This window comes from Protomyctophum bolini (assembly GCF_963924005.1).
Source record: "Protomyctophum bolini genome assembly, chromosome: 1".
In the NCBI taxonomy this organism is placed as follows: Eukaryota; Metazoa; Chordata; class Actinopteri; order Myctophiformes; family Myctophidae; genus Protomyctophum; species Protomyctophum bolini.
The window spans coordinates 30,159,904-30,177,935 of NC_137862.1; the positions used below are offsets into that span (position 1 = coordinate 30,159,904).

An 18,032-nucleotide genomic window follows, 5' to 3' on the forward strand; every position below is an offset into this window, starting at 1 on the left:
TGGTGGCCCTCTGGGAGTGAATGTGGGTGGGGTTTGGGTGGTGGCCCTCTGGGAGTGAATGTGGGTGGGGTTTGGGTGGTGGCCCTCTGGGAGTGAATGTGGGTGGGGTTTGGGTGGTGGCCCTCTGGGAGTGAATGTGGGTGGGGTTTGGGTGGTGGCCCTCTGGGAGTGAATGTGGTTGGGGTTTGGGTGGTGGCCCTCTGGGAGTGAATGTGGGTGGGGTTTGGGTGGTGGCCCTCTGGGAGTGAATGTGGTTGGGGTTTGGGTGGTGGCCCTCTGGGAGTGAATGTGGTTGGGGTTTGGGTGGTGGCCCTCTGGGAGTGAATGTGGTTGGGGTTTGGGTGGTGGCCCTCTGGGAGTGAATGTGGGTGGGGTTTGGGTGGTGGCCCTCTGGGAGTGAATGTGGGTGGGGTTTGGGTGGTGGCCCTCTGGGAGTGAATGTGGGTGGGGTTTGGGTGGTGGCCCTCTGGGAGTGAATGTGGGTGGGGTTTGGGTGGTGGCCCTCTGGGAGTGAATGTGGTTGGGGTGATTGATCTCTATGTTTTGTAAGTTAAATAATTTTGATCTAAGCAGTGTAACCACTTAACACATAATGGTGTCGTCCACAGTAACAGTTTTTGTATTGAGTTGTGCTTTCATTTGAAATGTACCAATTCTGCATACTGTGAATAACATGTTTCAATCAATCAATCAAACCATGTAACCCAAACTGTAGGCCTGTACATTTAATACTATTCAGTAGATAATTCAGTGCATGGCAAGAGAGCTGCAAGAGAGGACATTTTGTTCTGTTGATTGTTTGTCCTTAGTAAGAATTAATGTGTTGATCTCACATTTCTTGTGGTGCAGCTGCCTTTTCATGCAAGTTTGCGCCAGGTCAGGGCAACTTCAGAAAACTTTTTAGATGTCATTCTTGGCCAAGCAGGATGAAATATGAAAAATGCGTGATTTTTGGACAAAAAGGAGTAGGCCTAATAGCCTATAGGAAAAAACGTGTGTTACAAAAATCGGCCTCCTTGTGACACTAAAACAGGTGAGGTGTGTGAACTTTCATGGCAATCGGACAATGCATTCATGATTTGAGGCATTTTGTTCAAAGCAAATTGCTCTCGCAAACTCTATGATGCCAATCAGTCTTAGCTAATCAGGATGGAATATGAAAAATCGGACAGATCCATCTTGATCACATAATTGCTGTGCAACGATTTGTGTGATGTCTGGACAAAACCTGTAGGAATAAAATATTTCTGCGAAAATCGGCATCCTGGTGGCGCTATATCAAGCTGAGTTCCTCTCTGGCATGCAGAGAGTGTGTGCGCACAGTTTCACGTTGATTGGGCCAACGGTGCCGGAGAGTCGCTGCTCACAGATAAACGGACAGACAAGGTGCAAAACATAGTCTCTGCCGAGCCTTCGGCCTGGCAGAGATAATTATGGTTCCATTACTTTTATGTCATCGCAGCCTCTCCCTAGTAGTCCCTACCTACCTACCTACCTACCTACAGAACTCCACAGCACTATTTTGATGGCTTTGTAACCAAACAGCCGTTTAGCACATGGCTCTGCTGCCTAAATTAATCTTCAGATGGGGACGATTGAGAGACATTCAACCCCTTTCCCATTCTTCTTCTGTAGAGCAATGAAACCATAGTGAATTTAAGCCGCAAGACAATTAAGTTAGTGTCATCACGTTTGTGTATTGGCAAGGTGGCAAGGCATGTAGCACAGCACTGTCCTGGTGACCACCTCTTCTTCAGCTGGACTCTGCTAATTTATAAAGAGCTTTGGTGAGGGGAAAAAATGTGGACTGAGGATTGAAGGGAGGCAAGGATAGACCCCTGCTGGGACCCCGGTCAGTCAATGAAGTGATTGAATAACTAAATAGCATGCCTTACTCTAAAATATGGTTTGAGATGAATACCGTAATTCCTAAAGTGTGGTCCATGCAGGGAGTCTCAGAGAGTTCCTTGAGCAGGTTCCAAATGGACCTTTGCAGGTATGTAACTGTGAGAGTTATGGGGGTCCTTGTAACAAAAAGGTTTGATATATAATTTATTGGGTAGCCGAAGAGAGAAAGGACTTTGACAGGAGGCCTGGGGAAGGGAGGTGAACCGGTATGCACTATGTGGACAGTTTGAAAGGAAATGGTCAGTTTGAATGAGGGGAGGGTGTGGTGGAGAGCCATTAAAAGGACTCCTTTCAGTCACAGGGCAGAGCTGACAGCATCTGCAACCCACCCTGTTGGGCAAATAGAAATGTACCGTAATGTTATTATTCTTATGACTCAGCGCTACAAACTATTTACACCGCCTGCAGCCTCAGAAACATTGAGCTCACTTTAGAGCGGGAATAAGGTGAAAGACGCATTTGTTGCCTCCACCTGGACGGTTTGGGTGGTGGCCCTCTGGGAATGAATGTGGGTGGGGTTTGGGTGGTGGCCCTCTGGGAGTGAATGTGGGTGGGGTGATTGATCTCTATGTTTTGTAAGTTAAATAATTTTGATCTAAGCAGTGTAACCACTTAACACATTAAGACCTGTGAGGCCGATTCTAAAAACGCCTACTACATCCTTACAATTTTCAGAAAAACTTATGTTGCTATATCAGTGGTGACGAAGGAGGCTGAAAAACAGCCACAAAAAAAGTTATTTTGACAAATTTCTCCTATATTGACATTGACCCAAAATAGGGTTGAAAGGTTGAAAGTGGTTAAATAGTTCTGCAGATCCACATTATCCACATTTATTTTGTGTCGCACTGTGATTGTAGATCAGCTATTTTAAGTAGCATAGTTAAGATAAATAGATAAACATATTGCCCATAGACGGTAATAATTTAAGTATTTTTTATTTGGCATTCAATGATATGTTTATAGAATTCAACCACTCAAACATGAGCCACATTTGGGTATATTATGCAGAGCTTCATCACACATAAGTTTGGTGTTGTAAAGCATAACAGAAAACTCAAGACAAGACAAAATAAATAAACCTTGATATGGGAGGACAAATATTGCTGTTTCTGTCAGTATTGTGGACCAGCATAGACGCCAATGCAAATAAACTGTTGTATTGCTGCAAATATTTGCCACTGCATTAATTGTCTGTTGAACTCCTGTGGTCTGCATACTTATTTTCCTGATGTGATGAACTCTCGCCGTAAGCTTACAGTAGTAAAATGTTGATATTTGAGTTAATTGTCAGACTATGTAGTTCTGTCTTCTTGTGGTACATATACATCATAGATCATACAGCAGGTAGCATTATTTATTGTATTACTCAAGAAGGCACAGCCTCATGTACAACAACAACGAGGCAAAGGAAATGCAAAAAAACGAAACAAAAAAAGCAGTCAGAAATGGAAAACAAACACAAGCTCAAGAATGCTCCTGCATATATTTTAGTTTTTCCGAGGTTACATATAAATAGTTAACACAATTAACTAGTTGATGCACTGCAGGTTATTCTACATGTGTCCCACAGAAACACTATGCACTGCACAGCGTTGTGGAAGATTTTGACAACTCTACTGAACGCAATGATGACAAAAGGCATATAAACCAACTGACATGACAAACTGTGGGGTTAATAGCAACTGAACCTTTTTTGCCCAAAATTCATAAATACAGTTAATATAGTTAGTAAGTATTAGTAATTTACCAAGACATAGTTTTTTGTAGATTTGACTGTACTATATTCAGCATAATTCCTTATTTTTTACAAACCTAATACAAAATAAAATAAAATCTATGGTTGGCTCAGTACAGTGCAGGATAATGCCTTCCCAGTGTGTCAAGCATAGTTATCATCACTGTGTTTAATCAATAAATAAATGGAGGATGTGCATAATTCACATTAAGCATTGTAACAGATTTTGAACAGAGGCTATATAGCAGACAATACTCTGCAACATCTATTAAGAAGTCTTCTCTCACTACTGGATTGATAAATTATTCCACACAGAGCTTGTTGCTAGTCTTGGTTTGGTTAGTCTGGTTTTGGTCTGGCTACCTCTGACCAGTTAAAGACATCCAACAGCCCTTTAGAAAACTATATATGTTCATATTAAGTTACTAGTAAGTAACTCACAATTGATTATTGGACATGCATTGCATAGAATCAGTAATGTTGCATTTACCGGTTTATTCCTGTTACAGAAATGACAAACATTAAAGGCTTAGCTATAAATGCATACCCAAAATCAGTGATTCCCAAAGTGGGGTCCTTGAGAGAGTTCAGGGGGTCCCCAGCTAAATGATAATTAGGAACCAAATGGACCCTTATGGGTCTGTAACTCAGAGAGTGTACAAATGGAACCAAATGGACCTGTTTGTACACTCTCAGAGTTAAATTAACTTTGATTTTACAATATACATTGAGGCCCCACCGTCCCAGAGATAGAAATGGGGGACCGTAGCCTAATTCAGGTCAAACTGGGGGACCTTTAAATGAAAATGGTTGGGAATCACTGCTAGAGGTCCTTGACATGAAGTAGTTTGGGAACCACTGCCCTAAACAGTCTAGTACCTTACTGGGCACACCAGCTTTAGTCTTTGCACATGGTAAAGTGCTCCCTTTATGTTAAGTCAGGTGGAATATGTATTTATAGATATGTCGTGGCAAGGATGTAAACCAGAGGAGAGTGAAGATAGATGAGGTGAATGCATTGCAGCCCTCTTGTGTTTATGATGTGGTATAGGCCAAAATATCAGCAATGACTCTAGCAATCTCTCAATCAACTGACATTACGACAAAACGTGACAAAAATAATACACTCTTGAACAATAGGAAATAATCATTTATAACTGTAATGGCGGGCGCGGACAAACAAATACAAAATTCCATGATGCGGCACAATCTACAAAATTCATCATCGAGTAATACAATATTCCTTCTGGTTTTCGGTTGCATTTGTCTTTTCTTCATGTGAGCTTGTCAATCTTTTTTTTGAAACCTCCAATGTAAAATAGAAAGTATATAAAATAGATTTTGTGTGCTGCATTTGCAAATGTTCTTTTTTTTAAATAACTATAGGATTGCTTTCCCGCTGCTTTAGTGGAGCCTGAAGCTGTTTGTGTTTGATTGTGTTTTACTTCTGGTCGCTGTCCTCTTGGTTCTGCTGCTGGATGTGACTGCAGAGGACACAAAAGAACGTGTGCATGGATTACCCAGGGCTGGAAAAAGTACGGTACTTGTTGATGTTTTACTTAAGTAAAAGTATCAATAGTGCACTGTAGAACTACTCTGCTACTAAGTAAAAGTCAGGAATTGAAAATGCACTTAAAGTACCAAAAGTACCCACTATGCATAATATGTCCCGTTTCAAGATTTCAAATGTAAAAAAAAAAATCTTTTGAAAATAGCTGATCTACAGCTCACAATGCGTTGCGACGCCAAGTGGCCGAAATGTATACAAGGCTGAGGTGGTTAATTAACCCATTCTGGGCTGGAACCCACTTTGGTTTTTTACACACTCAGATCGGGAACCCATATTTGGGTTCTGTACAGTATGTACAGTATTAAAAAATGTAAACATTTTGATTCTGCTATATAAATATTTGAAGTTTAAGGTAAGGTAAGGATTTAGAGGCGTTTTTAGAATCGGCCTCAGGCCTAAATGGGTGTAGCCTATGTTTTGTAATAATAATAAAAATCTACGAAGTAATTAGTAACTAAAGTTTTCAAATAAGTGTAGTGGAGTAAAAGTACATATATTTGCCTCTGAGATGTAGTGGAGTAGAAGTAAGTATTGGAAATGGGAAAGACTCAAGTAAAGTACAAACACCTCAAAATTGTACTTAAGTACAGTACTTAAGTACTTTCCACCACTGCCTCTACTTTGAATTAACCCCATCATTCCTGTTGTGGGTGTGTCATAATTAGTACAAGGCAAGCTCACACAACTAGTTTCACTTTTGTAAATAATTCAAAAATGAATTGTTTTTTGGTCAAGGTTTCCATCTGGCAGTAACAATGTTGTACTGTCTGGGTAAATAAATACCGTAGTACAGAACTGTAAAGTGTTACCCATATGGCCTTTAATATACTGTACTGGTGAGGGTGAGGCGTAGGAGGTGCCCGGCCAGGAGTCAACCCACAGTCCCTCCACGCCTCCCTTGGATGGCCCACCCAGCAGTGTTGATTTCGTCGACTAAAACTATGACGAAAAATGTTCGTCGACTACCCTTTTTCACTGATGAAAACTAAATGGAAACTACATAAAAACTAAGCAATGATTACTAAAAGTAAGACTAAATATATTGACAATTTCATCAACAAATAAAAACTAGAATAAATGTTTGCAAGGGACTATTGGACAAGAGATCCAGTATAAGTAAGACACAAGACACAAGTAATGTTACACTTGCTTGCATCTGCAAGTGTAAAATCAGCCATTACGACACCATCAAGTCCTCAATACATTTTAGTCGACTAAAATCTTATGATATTTAGTGACTAAAAGTAGACTAACACTAAAACATTTCAGATGACTAAAATCCGACTAAAACTGAATGAAGTTTAATTCAAAAAACTATGACTACACAAAAATCAAAATTTGCTGCCAAAAACAACACTGCCGCCCAGTACCGGTAGAGTAGTTCTGGAGCAGCAGATTGTGTGTCCCTGGTTTCTCTCTAATGGGACTGATCGAGGCTAGCTACTGGGACGTAAGTCGGGACTTGATCACCCCGGCTGGGTCACCCATCTGTTTTTCTGTTTTGTAAAGCGTCCTTGGGTTTCTTGAAAGGCGCTATATAAATTCAAGTTATTATTATTATTACCCGAGTGAGGGGTATAATGATATTGCGAGACCCGAAAACCCTGATGACCTTGGGATACATCACTGAGGATACGTCCCAGGTGCATCCATGCAATGTTTTTTATTTCCCATAAGCAGGGGTCATCAACATGTCCTTACACGGACAAAATGTGTCCGTAGCAAAGATTTGGTCTTGTCCGTGGCAGATTTGAGATGTTCTGCTTTACACATCATTATATTGTCCGTGGGAAAAAAAAGAAATTGACAAAAATGTCCATCACAAGCCAGCATGAAGCAAGCTACTCTTTAGGCTAAGCCTAAGACCACTCACGCAAACACTTTAGGACTGAAACACTGCTCGCAACTCTCTCTCTCGTTGCATCTCTCTCTCGAGCCAGTGAGCCACACTCGCGTGTTTGCTGCAGCCGTTTGCAGAAGCGTTTGTTCTAGCTGCCTTCTGGCGACAGTGAAGTTCAAGTTGCCACCCTACTCGTCATCACTCACCCCCCTAGAAAACTTAATCAGTGTCCCACTGATTTCCTGTCTGTGGTACCGAATTAGCCCGCCCCTGCATGCCAATGCTCAAGCTAATATAATAATAATTCTAACACTGCCTGCTGTCTCTCTTTGCAGTGTGTACTGTACTACTTACGTCTGGTACATTGCACCTGGGGCTCTTCCCACTCTCCATCTGCTTTGCAGCGTATGACTGGCAGGTGGCGCTGTCTGAAGCCAGGGTTACATTGGTAGCGGATGATTGAGTGTACTGGGTAATGCCACTTCCTGCCCCCATACATGGCTGCATTCTCCAACACAGGCGGGGCACCGCACGACACTGAGGGCAGGGAAACACAATTGAGATGCAGGCTATTCAGTACAGACAGAGACAGCATAGGCCTAATCACACTAATATATAGACCAGCTCCTATCTATCGCTTTCACAAAAAAACCTTTTTTAGACAGCTATGTGTGTCCCTCTGTCTGTCTGTCTGTCCGTCCGTCCGTTACTGTATATGTTCAACACCAAGTGTCACTGTTGCGCAGCCTAACACACACAGGCCATGGTGCAGGGCTAGTACAGTACAGTACAGTACAGTACCACTCACTTCAGACGGGTCTGATGTTTTTATTTTTGAGGGACACTCTCTTCACTTAAGACAATTAAGGACCGGTGGAAGTTAGGGATTTCTGCTTTAAAGTTTACATTTTGAAGAACGTTCCACCCCCTGCCTGGCTTATGCGTATACTGTATTTACCTGGTCCTTTCTTGCAGGTGAAAGGCAGGTGATAGTTACAAGGCACGTCGTTCCACTGGCCGTTCTCATGCCAGATCATCACAACACAATCCTCTCCTGAGTTGAAGTAGTTGTCTGGCTGGTTTGGACGCCAGTTCACAAATTGCTGAGGGAGAAAGAGGCCTATCATGTCATTTTGTTAAGTTTGTTAACTTAAGTTGTTAACCCATTCAGAGCGGGAACCCCCCCCCCCCTTTTGGTGTTTCAAGCATTATGTACGCTTTAGCTGTTGGAAAATAGAAGATCTACAAGCTCATACGAGCTTGTAGATCTGCTATTTTTGAAAAATCGTGAAAACGTGGCGCAAAACTTTGACTATACATCCTTTCAGAGCGAACGTTTTTAACTCATATCTTTGCTTCTGGAGGGTCCCTGGAACAACATATTTTCAGATGGGGGTCGGCGGCCAATTACATATATTTTTGGGGGTCCTTGACAGATGAAAATGTTTGAGAACCACTGACAGAAAACTGTCAGGACTTTTGAAGGCATTTGTAGAATCGTCCTCAGGTCTAAATGGGTTAATATGGTGCCTTCTAAATCATCTACAAAATATTTGATTTACAATTGAATACCGGTAATTAATTTAGTAGTTGACCATGGAACAGAATGTATATATGCATGTTATCCTAACAGTGCCTTACCAGTGGCGTGCCATCTGTCCAGCGGAAATCATTCTCTACTGTCTTATCGTTCAGTCCAATCCACTGGTAGTCCTGTGCGTGTGCTTAAGGAAGAAATGAAGAAGTGAAAGGGTGGTCTCTCTCTCTCTCTTTCTCTCTCTCTCTCTCTCTCTCTCTCTCTCTCTCTCTCTCTCTCTCTCATATCACTGTGGGGTGGAAACCTTGGACGTCCAAACGGTTAATTTTCATTTTTAAAAATAATAGGATTCTGTGTTCCTGTGTTTTGTCTATGTCATTAAAGGAGTAGGTCACCCCACAAAAAAACGTTTTGGTTTTTTTGTCACATTCCTGAGCCAATAATGTGATGACCGGGTCATCAGTCAATAAGAGACTCCTCACCGGTCATCAAATGAGAATCACTGAAATATTCATATAAAATGTATACGTGGAGATGCCACGTTTCGTCCATGCCCGACCGACAGCGACACACATACTATTTTTTTTCCCTTTCTCTCTTGTGCCTCACAGTTGACAAAGTGTTGCTCCTCTGGTGGTGACCACGCTGGCCATAATGGCTGTTAATACTCACAGTTGACAAAGTGTTGCTCCTCTGGTGGTGACCACGCTGGCCATAATGGCCGTTAATACTCACAGTTGACAAAGTGCTGCTCCTCTGGTGGTGACCACGCTGGCCATAATGGCCGTTAATACTCACAGTTGACAAAGTGCTGCTCCTCTGGGGTGACCACGCTGACCAGATGGCCGTTCAGGTCCCTGCAGTGCTGCTCCGCCTCCAGCCAGGTCTCCCTCGCCATCATGTGCAGGTAGCAGTTCCCCTGAAACTTAACCCAACCCTCCTCGCACTGCTGCTGGTCTGCAGCCCCGCCCCCAACCGGAAAGACGCACACATTAACGTGAGAGCATGGAAAAGACAAAAACAAAACAAACTAGAAATGCACTCTGTCGAGCTGCCAACTTGCGCATTGCACACAAGTATAGGTCCATGTATGGCCTATACTTGTGCGCAAGCAGAGCGCGCCATGAGGTGCGCTCAGCACTGCTGCTGGTACGACTGCTGCTCTGAGTCCTAAAGCTCTCTGCTGCTGGCTAGGTTTGAAATACAGCAGTGGTCAGTGGTACCTCATTACCTGGTGGAGTACACCGACATACACACACACCCAGCCAATACATACCCCCTATTGACCTTATACCAATTTTGAAACGTACTTTAGTTACATCATCGAGAACAGTGGTTTCTCTTTGGCTGGTGGAATGTACCGAGTACCGACATACAGTATATACCCAGCTGATCGCTGTTCTTGGTCCCTGATTGGCCGAGCGTCGCTACCGTCATACGCAGCCGATTACAGTACTTGCGCGCTCTGCTTGCGCAAGTAATAAACAAACAAACAAAAGCGAGTGCAAAGATATTATCAGTTCCGTTGGTAGGTGGATCTGCTTGTGTTAAACAACGTTAAACTCGGCAACATTGGGTTCGTTTAATACAAGCAGATCAGGAAATTCGCTTTGGATCAATAGACTGTCAATGGAGGGTATTGCAACTCTAGATTCATCCCATTATTTAAAAAATCTAGTGTTGCAGTTGCAAAAACCCATCCACCAGTGACATTATCGTTAGACAGATTATTTTTCAAAAAGACATATTTAGATTTGTATTACCGTGACAACGATGGCTTCCATTATCGCATTGCAACTTTTCACGAATAGTAAGCCTGCAGTTTCTATCCACTGGTGGACGGGTTTGTGAACTGCCCACAGCCCTCCCTTGAGACACAGACTGAGTAGAAAAAAACTGTGGCGTTTTATCATGAACATAAATGAGGACCAATTATATGAAAGTCCTTTAAGTGGTTCCTTGTGTCCCTATTCTGGGGGCGAACATTGAGGCGAAAGTAGAAGATTTACAAGTTCACACATTGTGTTGTGAGATTAGCAGGGGTCCTATAGTTGCCTCTGACACTCACCTGATCATGTGTGACTTTCACTAGAGAGTGAAATACAACTAGAGATGGGTTGTATGACCAAATCACTGTATCCTTATGATGAAAAGCCCTTTTCTCCGTTTAGATGATCTCATCATGGATCATTCTGTCTGCTACAGTATGTATTAGTGAAGCTGATACAGTGTTTGATATTGTTCACAATCACAACCCATAGTTTTGTTTTTGTTTTTTTTGGCTAATTTAAAGTCCTTTGTTCAACTTGAAGAAAACATATAAAGTAGTCTAATATGAAGAAAGTAAAAATAGATAATAGATAGGTGATTGGTGAATAATACTTCACCTTTGTTGGGAATGGGATACATCGTTCTCAAGAGTAGACATTATTTAAACAGAGTTTAAATAATGTGGAGTTGTACAACTTGTACATTTCCACTCTTTTCACCCCACTGTCACATTCACAGTTTCCTGCACCCTCTTGACTCACCTATGTTTTTTTTTTACTTGCACAAGCAAGACTGCATAAACAAGTGTTATCACAAAGCCACACAGCTTAGTGTCTCTGTCGGGTGGAAACCTCATAATTATGTCCAAAACTTTTCAAGATGCAAATTCTAAAGTAGCAGATCTACAAGCTCAAAGCGTGTCGCTTTGCGCCGGGTCTCAAACTTGTGGATCTGCTACTTTTGATGCTTTTGTGGGACTTTTCATTAAGTAGGACATTCATTTATTAAAAATGTGACGTGGAGAGAGATAGGAGGTTTCTGCCTGACAGCAACGTCATGCTATATGCCTATATGTGCAACCGATGACTTGTTTAACATCCCTCCTAGTTGTTTTTGAGAGCTTGTTTGTTAGTGCTTATTATTAGCTGAAGCACGATCTCGTACCGATCTCACAGCGATCTCCTCCGTAGCTCGGCAGGCATAAGCATTTGTAAGAGTCCCCGCTTTCCACACAGGTGGCTCCATTGGCACAAGGGTTGGAATGGCACACGTCTAGGTCTGCAAAAAAGGGGTGGGTTGAGACTATTGTCTCAGCGGGGGTTGGGGGGGTTGAGCAGGGGATGGTAGCTGGGCCTCATACTGTACCTCAGAACTGATGGAATCATGGTGTGCTGCAATGTTTGATCATCATTAGACTTATTGCAATATATCACTCGTGACTCGTTACATGTACTGTATGTACTGCACTGCAACTGCAATACAATTATCCATTTATGTTTGTCTAGAGACAGCTCAGCTGTCGCCCAGCATTGATAAAGGGTATTCTTTAAGCTGGGCACTCTGTAGAAACCAGCAAGCTCAAATTGTAACTGAATACGGAGTGCTTAATATCCACTTCCTATAAATGTATTGTTTGAGGTGGGCCAGCAAAATCACACAGTTATGTCTTTGTCATTGCTGAAGTAAGTAAAAAAGAAGACTACGATATTTGCAATAAGTTTAGAGTTTGATCCATAACAATGTGCAGCAGTGTCAGTATTCAGATTCCATTCAGAAGAAAGCATCCATACAGGAAAAATGGACAGGGGGTGGCAGGCATGCAGCTTATGAGCACAGCAGACCAAAAACAACATTGTCTGGAGACAGTTGGGATCATTTGTGACATAGAGGTCCTAAAATGTCAGAGCAAGGCCCACACGCAATGTGCCACACACCTTAACACCCGGCTTGGCTTAAGGACAAACAGTTACCCAACAGACAGGATGAATAAGTGACGGAAAGCAACACACAAAACAAAACTGTGGTACAAAACACATGAAGACAGAAGAGAAAGGCAAAATGAACATTAGCAAGTCTGCAATATACAAAAAAGGGAAATGTTATTTTCAAAGCACACCATCATCTGACTGTTACTGACCATTTATCAGACAAGAATGAGTTCAGTGTACAGTAGTTCAGACATGGAGACCGGAATGATTTAATGCAAATATCCCACGACTCTGGGACTCACCATGCTGGCACTTCTCACCTCCTTGTCCAGGAGGGCAATGACACAGTCCAACTCCTCCCTCGACCGTGCATGAACCAACACCGCATGGGTTAGGCTCACATGGGTTAGCGCCATCTACAGTAGCAAAAGTAGCAGATATACAAGCTGAAAATGCTTTTGTGTGACGTTGTAAGTATGTTAGTAGGGCGTTAATTTACAAAAAAACCCACAAAAGCTATACGGAGATAAGAGGTTTCTCCCCGACAGCAACAATATACAACATTGTCACATGGGACGGGTAGGAATACTGACCTTCCTCTGAAGCTGGCACCTCGACAGTACCTGGCGTCTGTAGAGAGATTGCCGGGGGCGTGGTAACGGCATTCAGTGCTGCCGGGGCTAGCGCAGGGCCCAAGGTCCCGTATGATCTGCTTGTGGTATACGTCATCTCAGCCAAAGCCTTGTCGTGCAACGTTGTGCTTGCGGTCAGCTCCATGTTGCCGGATGACGAGGACAGGGCAGTGAAGGGAAGATCTCCGGAGGGAGCACCAGATGAGACACCGCTCTGGGTTTCCCCACTGCCCGAGACAAAGGTGCTTCCGTCTCCGCTGAGTCCGCTGTACTCCACTGAGCCCTGGCCAAGCTCCATGGAGACGGTGGTTGCTGTGGGTGTTTCTGTCATGATGACGCCTCCGCTCAAGAATGTAACGCGATCCTCGTCTCCGCTGGTAGAGGACTCGGATCCAGAGATTCCAGACCCAGAGGGATAAAATGTGTTTCCGGATCCAGACAGAGGCTCGCCGCTTCCCTGCCCGGAACCGTAGAGCAAAAACCCAGAGGCCTCCTGCTCTCCTAGAGATGTCTCTGTGATGTCAGTGAGCCTTGGCCCAATAAAAGTCACACCTGAGAAGAAACCGGAGCCACTCCCAGAGCCTGAGCCACTTGGGTCGATCATCCCTGACGCAGAAATGTCTCCAGAACCACTAAATTCCAGAAGGCCTCCCGCCTGCTCTTGCTCTTTGTGGCTATGTGAGGACGTTACCTCCACCAGTTTGCCATCGATCAAGAGGATCTGTCTTTCGGCACTGCCTAACTCTCCTGCCTGGTCACTGGAACTTCCTGATCCTGAGGAATAGTCACTTTCCCCAGAGCCTCTAGAGCTATGTGAGGAAGAGCCGCTCTCTTCAGACCTGGAACCAGATCCACTTGCAGATTCATCTGAGCTGCTAGAGCCATCTGAGGAAGAGCCGCTCTCTTCAGACCTGGAACCAGATCCACTTGCAGAGCCATCTGAGGAAGAGCCGCTCTCTTCAGACCTGGAACCAGATCCACTTGCAGAGCCATCTGAGGAAGAGCCGCTCTCTTCAGACCTGGAACCAGATCCACTTTCAGATCCCGACAAGTCCCCACTACCACTGAACATCACAGAGCCCATTCCAGAGGGGAAGGTGAAGACTCCAGTGCTTCCTTCTCCAGCTTCTTGGGGTTTTCCTGAACCAGAGCCCTCTCCAGACAGGATGCTGTGACTTCCAGAGAAAATGACAGTGATCCCAGAGCCCTCTCCGCTGAACCCTGATCCAGACAGTTCATCACCACTGACGGCTGTCGCGCCACTGGCCAGCTCAGCACTCCCACTGCCAGACAGTTCTCCAGACCCAGACAGTTCCCCGGAGCCTGGCAGGGACCCAGACAGGTCCCCGGAGCCTGGCAGGGACCCAGACAGGTCCCCGGAGCCTGGTAGGGACCAAGACCCAGACAGGTCCCCGGAGCCTGGTAGGGACCCAGACCCAGACAGGTCCCCGGAGCTTGGTAGGAACCCAGACCCAGACAAGCCTCCAGATCTAGGATGGTTTCCAGAGCCAGACTGGGCACCAGATCCAGACAGGTCTCCAGAGTTGTCCGCAGAGGCCCCGGACCCAGAAATGAAGTCAGCTGAACCCAAACCGGAGCCTGAGGTCTCCACCGCTATGGGAGAAATAATTATGGGTGGAACTATAGAGACATACAAAGAGATGGACATGGGAGAACATTGAAACAGAGGTGAAAGGGAAAGAAAGACATGAAACAAAACAAAGATAAGTAAGCCAGTCAGTGGAATGTGAATATGAACCTCATGATCTTTTTGTTGAAACTTTAATCATTAGAAGGATATGGCTTACCAGGCCTTAACAGATCAGATGTTAGATTAACCAAAGCCTCCTGGATTTCTGTGATGTTCAACCCAATGTATTCAATATCTGCTGCAAGAACAAATACACTTACTACTTGAACCTACTTGAAGTTGTAAATGATACAGTAATGATGAGCAGGGTGGTGACTCAGAACAATGCAATGCTTACGTTTGATACAATAGGCATCATATCTGGCGTGCGGGTCCAGATGCCCAGTCTGGTTGGAATGTGCATACACCGTGTACACTCCTGCCCTCCCTGCGCCACACTTCGCTCGGGGGTTATTGATTGGATAACGGACGCAGCGATCCAAGAGCCACCCGGCACGGCACTTGTCAAAGCCCATTTTCCAGGCTGCGTAGAGGTCCCCCGTAGAGGCCAGGCTGGCATTCTGCTCCTGACAATGGGAAAGGGCCTCGTCGTAGGTGAAGCCTTCACTTGAGCTAACGTGGAAAACGTCACCTATATGAATCAGATGGAAGAGTTGTCAGCATGGTCGATTGATTGATTGATTACAAAAGTTACAGGTACAGTTATGCAATAATGCTAAAAGGATAACAAAAAGCCCAGAGGGCTTGTTTCCATTGTGGTCCTGTGTGTTAAATTAATCAAGACATAAAAAGACATACAATACCATAGAAGAGATCATCAGGAGCAGTAAAAGTACATTTACAGAAAACCAGTGGCGGGAAATTCTGACAAGCTAATTTATGTCGGTTTTGAATGCAGTTGGTACGGCATTCCACATTTGGGAGGCATATCCATATCCAGTAGAATTAGGTCAACAGGTATATCCATATCTAGTAGAATTAGGTCAACAGGCATATACATATCCAGTAGAATTAGGTCAACAGGTATATCCATATCTAGTAGAATTAGGTCAACAGGTATATACATATCCAGTAGAATTAGGTCAACAGGTATACATATCCAGTAGAATTAGGTCAACAGGTATATCCAGTAGAATTAGGTCAACAGGTATATACATATCCAGTAGAATTAGGTCAACAGGTATATCCATATCCAGTAGAATTAGGTCAACAGGTATATCCAGTAGAATTAGGTCAACAGGTATACATATCCAGTAGAATTAGGTCAACAGGTATATCCAGTAGAATTAGGTCAACGGGTATATCCAGTAGAATTAGGTCAACAGGTATATCCAGTAGAATTAGGTCAACAGGTATACATATCCAGTAGAATTAGGTCAACAGGTATATCCAGTAGAATTAGGTCAACAGGTATATACATATCCAGTAGAATTAGGTCAACAGGTATACATATCCAGTAGAATTAGGTCAACAAGTAGCGCCATCTACTTTGATTTTCAATTAATTTTATAATTAAATAATTTGAATATACAAAAACTTTAATTATACAAAAAGAACACAACGTAGACAGGCCTGAAGTGGGCTAAACATGGCTCAAGGATTTGAGTGGTCATAATTGGCTAATACCTGTGTGTGTGTGCGTGCGTAGTACCTTGCATGGCTGCTGCCTCCACCATCATTGTGTGTGTGAGTAACATACATGTTGTAATACGCTTTGGGGGAAAGTACTCATGGATTATAGTTCTCACACTCGCATGTTGTGATCTATAAGCAGCTGTTTCACAAACCTCAGATTGGGACTCCTGACAAAATGTTCAGTGAGATTTTATTTTGCTTTAATGCATGAGTACTAGGCATGTAACGATTCACTCAACTCACAATACGATTCCAATCACGATATTAGGTTCACGATACAATTTTTTAAACACAAATTTATTTTCCAGACAAATCTTTTTTGTATTATTATTATTTCTCTGACACAAATGCAGCATTTTCTTCCCTCTGCTGTTTGGATCGCGATACATGTTTTTTATTAAATTGATTTAAACTGTCCCCAGTTTATATCGATATACTATATATTATCGTTACATGCCTAATGAGTACTGCAGACATTTTAATTGATGAGCTGAATGTTCTCACCTCTGAGGCCGTCAACATAGCAGTAGACGTCATAGCGCTCCTCTGCTGGCCTCAAGCCATAGGACCTGACTCCAGGGCGATCTCCCAGGTCTCCAGCACACTTCTCTCGAGGATTAACAATAGGATACCTGAGCAAGGACAAATAAATGACGTATTTAGGGGGTCCCCCCCACTCCCCAGCCAAAAGTAACCACTTTATATTATTCAAAAATAGCAGATCTACAATAACTACTTTTGATTTGTTTTTATGTTTGGAAAATTATCAATAATGTAAGACATTATAGACGTATATTCTCTTCTGGGTGTCCGGCAGAAAACATATTCAGATGGTGGGGGTCCGCACCCAAATTCATAATTCATATTGTATTTATTTATTTATTTGACAGGGAGTATGCTCTTTAATCAACATGTCAGTTTTCACACCCATGCATGTACATGGTTAGCCAGAGTTAGCCAGAAACTATAATTTTACATCTGTACTAGTCCCTACAAAAACGTTGGAGAACCACAGATTTAAATGTCTCTTTTCGCCGTTTTACCTGACAGTCTGGTCCAGCATCCAGCCTGCATCACACTGGTGGAGGCCAGCCTCGTAGGCTGCCTGCAGCTGCTGTGGGGAAGCCATGACGGCCCCGATACTGTGGCATGCTAGCTGGGCTTCAACGAAGGTGAACGCATAGCGACCAGAGCCAGCGCCGTAATGGAACACTACACCTATATGGAAATGAGAGACTGTATATATAAGGTGGGGTGGGGACGACGACAATACAGTTGAATAGAAGCATAAATACTGTAGATTGAATAAATAGAGCATTTCAATGGAATTCAACCTTAAAAGTGTGAGTTGAACTCGAAAGAAAGTTACAGATTACAAGAGACTAGGACAAGAGAATTAAACCAGATGCCAGATAGACTAAAGCAATAGGCCACAAGAGGTGTGAGGTTATCGTGTATTGTATAATGGCTGAGAGACGAGCACAGCGCAGGTTACTAGGGTGTAAGTGGTTACTATGTAAGTGCATGGTTACTAGGGTGTAAGTAGTTACTAGTGGTTACTAGTGGTTACTTTTCAGGTTGCGACCCCCCAAATGAATCCTATAGTTTGACTATTCACAATGTTTGCCTCTTTCTTATGTAACATTTGATAAATTGGACAGTTTGGTATTAAACGGTATTAAACGGCGGCGGTGGCTGGATGGTAACCGCAAGGTTGCCAGTTTGAACCCGGGCTCCCCCAGAGTTAGTGTCGAAGTGTCCTTGAGCAAGACACTGAACTGATGAATTGCTCCTGATGGGACTACAGATGAAATATAGCTCTG

The 18,032-nt window shown here is 43.4% G+C and overlaps 1 protein-coding gene across 5 annotated transcripts in view; it reads right to left on the reverse strand.

The window, feature by feature from the left end:
• Positions 1-2,830: 2,830 nt before the first annotated feature.
• The window catches only part of LOC308316137 (aggrecan core protein-like), a 31,320-nt gene continuing 16,118 nt past the window's right edge, over positions 2,831-18,032 (reverse strand). The window contains exons 9-20 of one of the 5 annotated variants that reach the window (XM_080764547.1): positions 17,253-17,427; positions 16,714-16,841; positions 14,912-15,205; positions 14,732-14,809; positions 12,885-14,564; positions 12,594-12,707; positions 11,528-11,641; positions 9,392-9,550; positions 8,698-8,780; positions 8,015-8,159; positions 7,411-7,593; positions 2,831-5,130 (exon numbers count right to left, since the gene is read on the reverse strand). In XM_080764547.1, coding sequence (XP_080620673.1) covers positions 5,051-5,130; positions 7,411-7,593; positions 8,015-8,159; positions 8,698-8,780; positions 9,392-9,550; positions 11,528-11,641; positions 12,594-12,707; positions 12,885-14,564; positions 14,732-14,809; positions 14,912-15,205; positions 16,714-16,841; positions 17,253-17,427 — 3,233 coding nt within the window. In that variant the 3' untranslated portion in view covers positions 2,831-5,050. Of the gene's footprint in view, positions 5,131-7,410; positions 7,594-8,014; positions 8,160-8,697; positions 8,781-9,391; positions 9,551-11,527; positions 11,642-12,593; positions 12,708-12,884; positions 14,565-14,731; positions 14,813-14,911; positions 15,206-16,713; positions 16,842-17,252; positions 17,428-18,032 lie in introns of all 5 variants that reach the window. The other 4 variants (XM_080764548.1, XM_080764546.1, XM_080764550.1 and 1 more) reach the window with 4 other exon arrangements.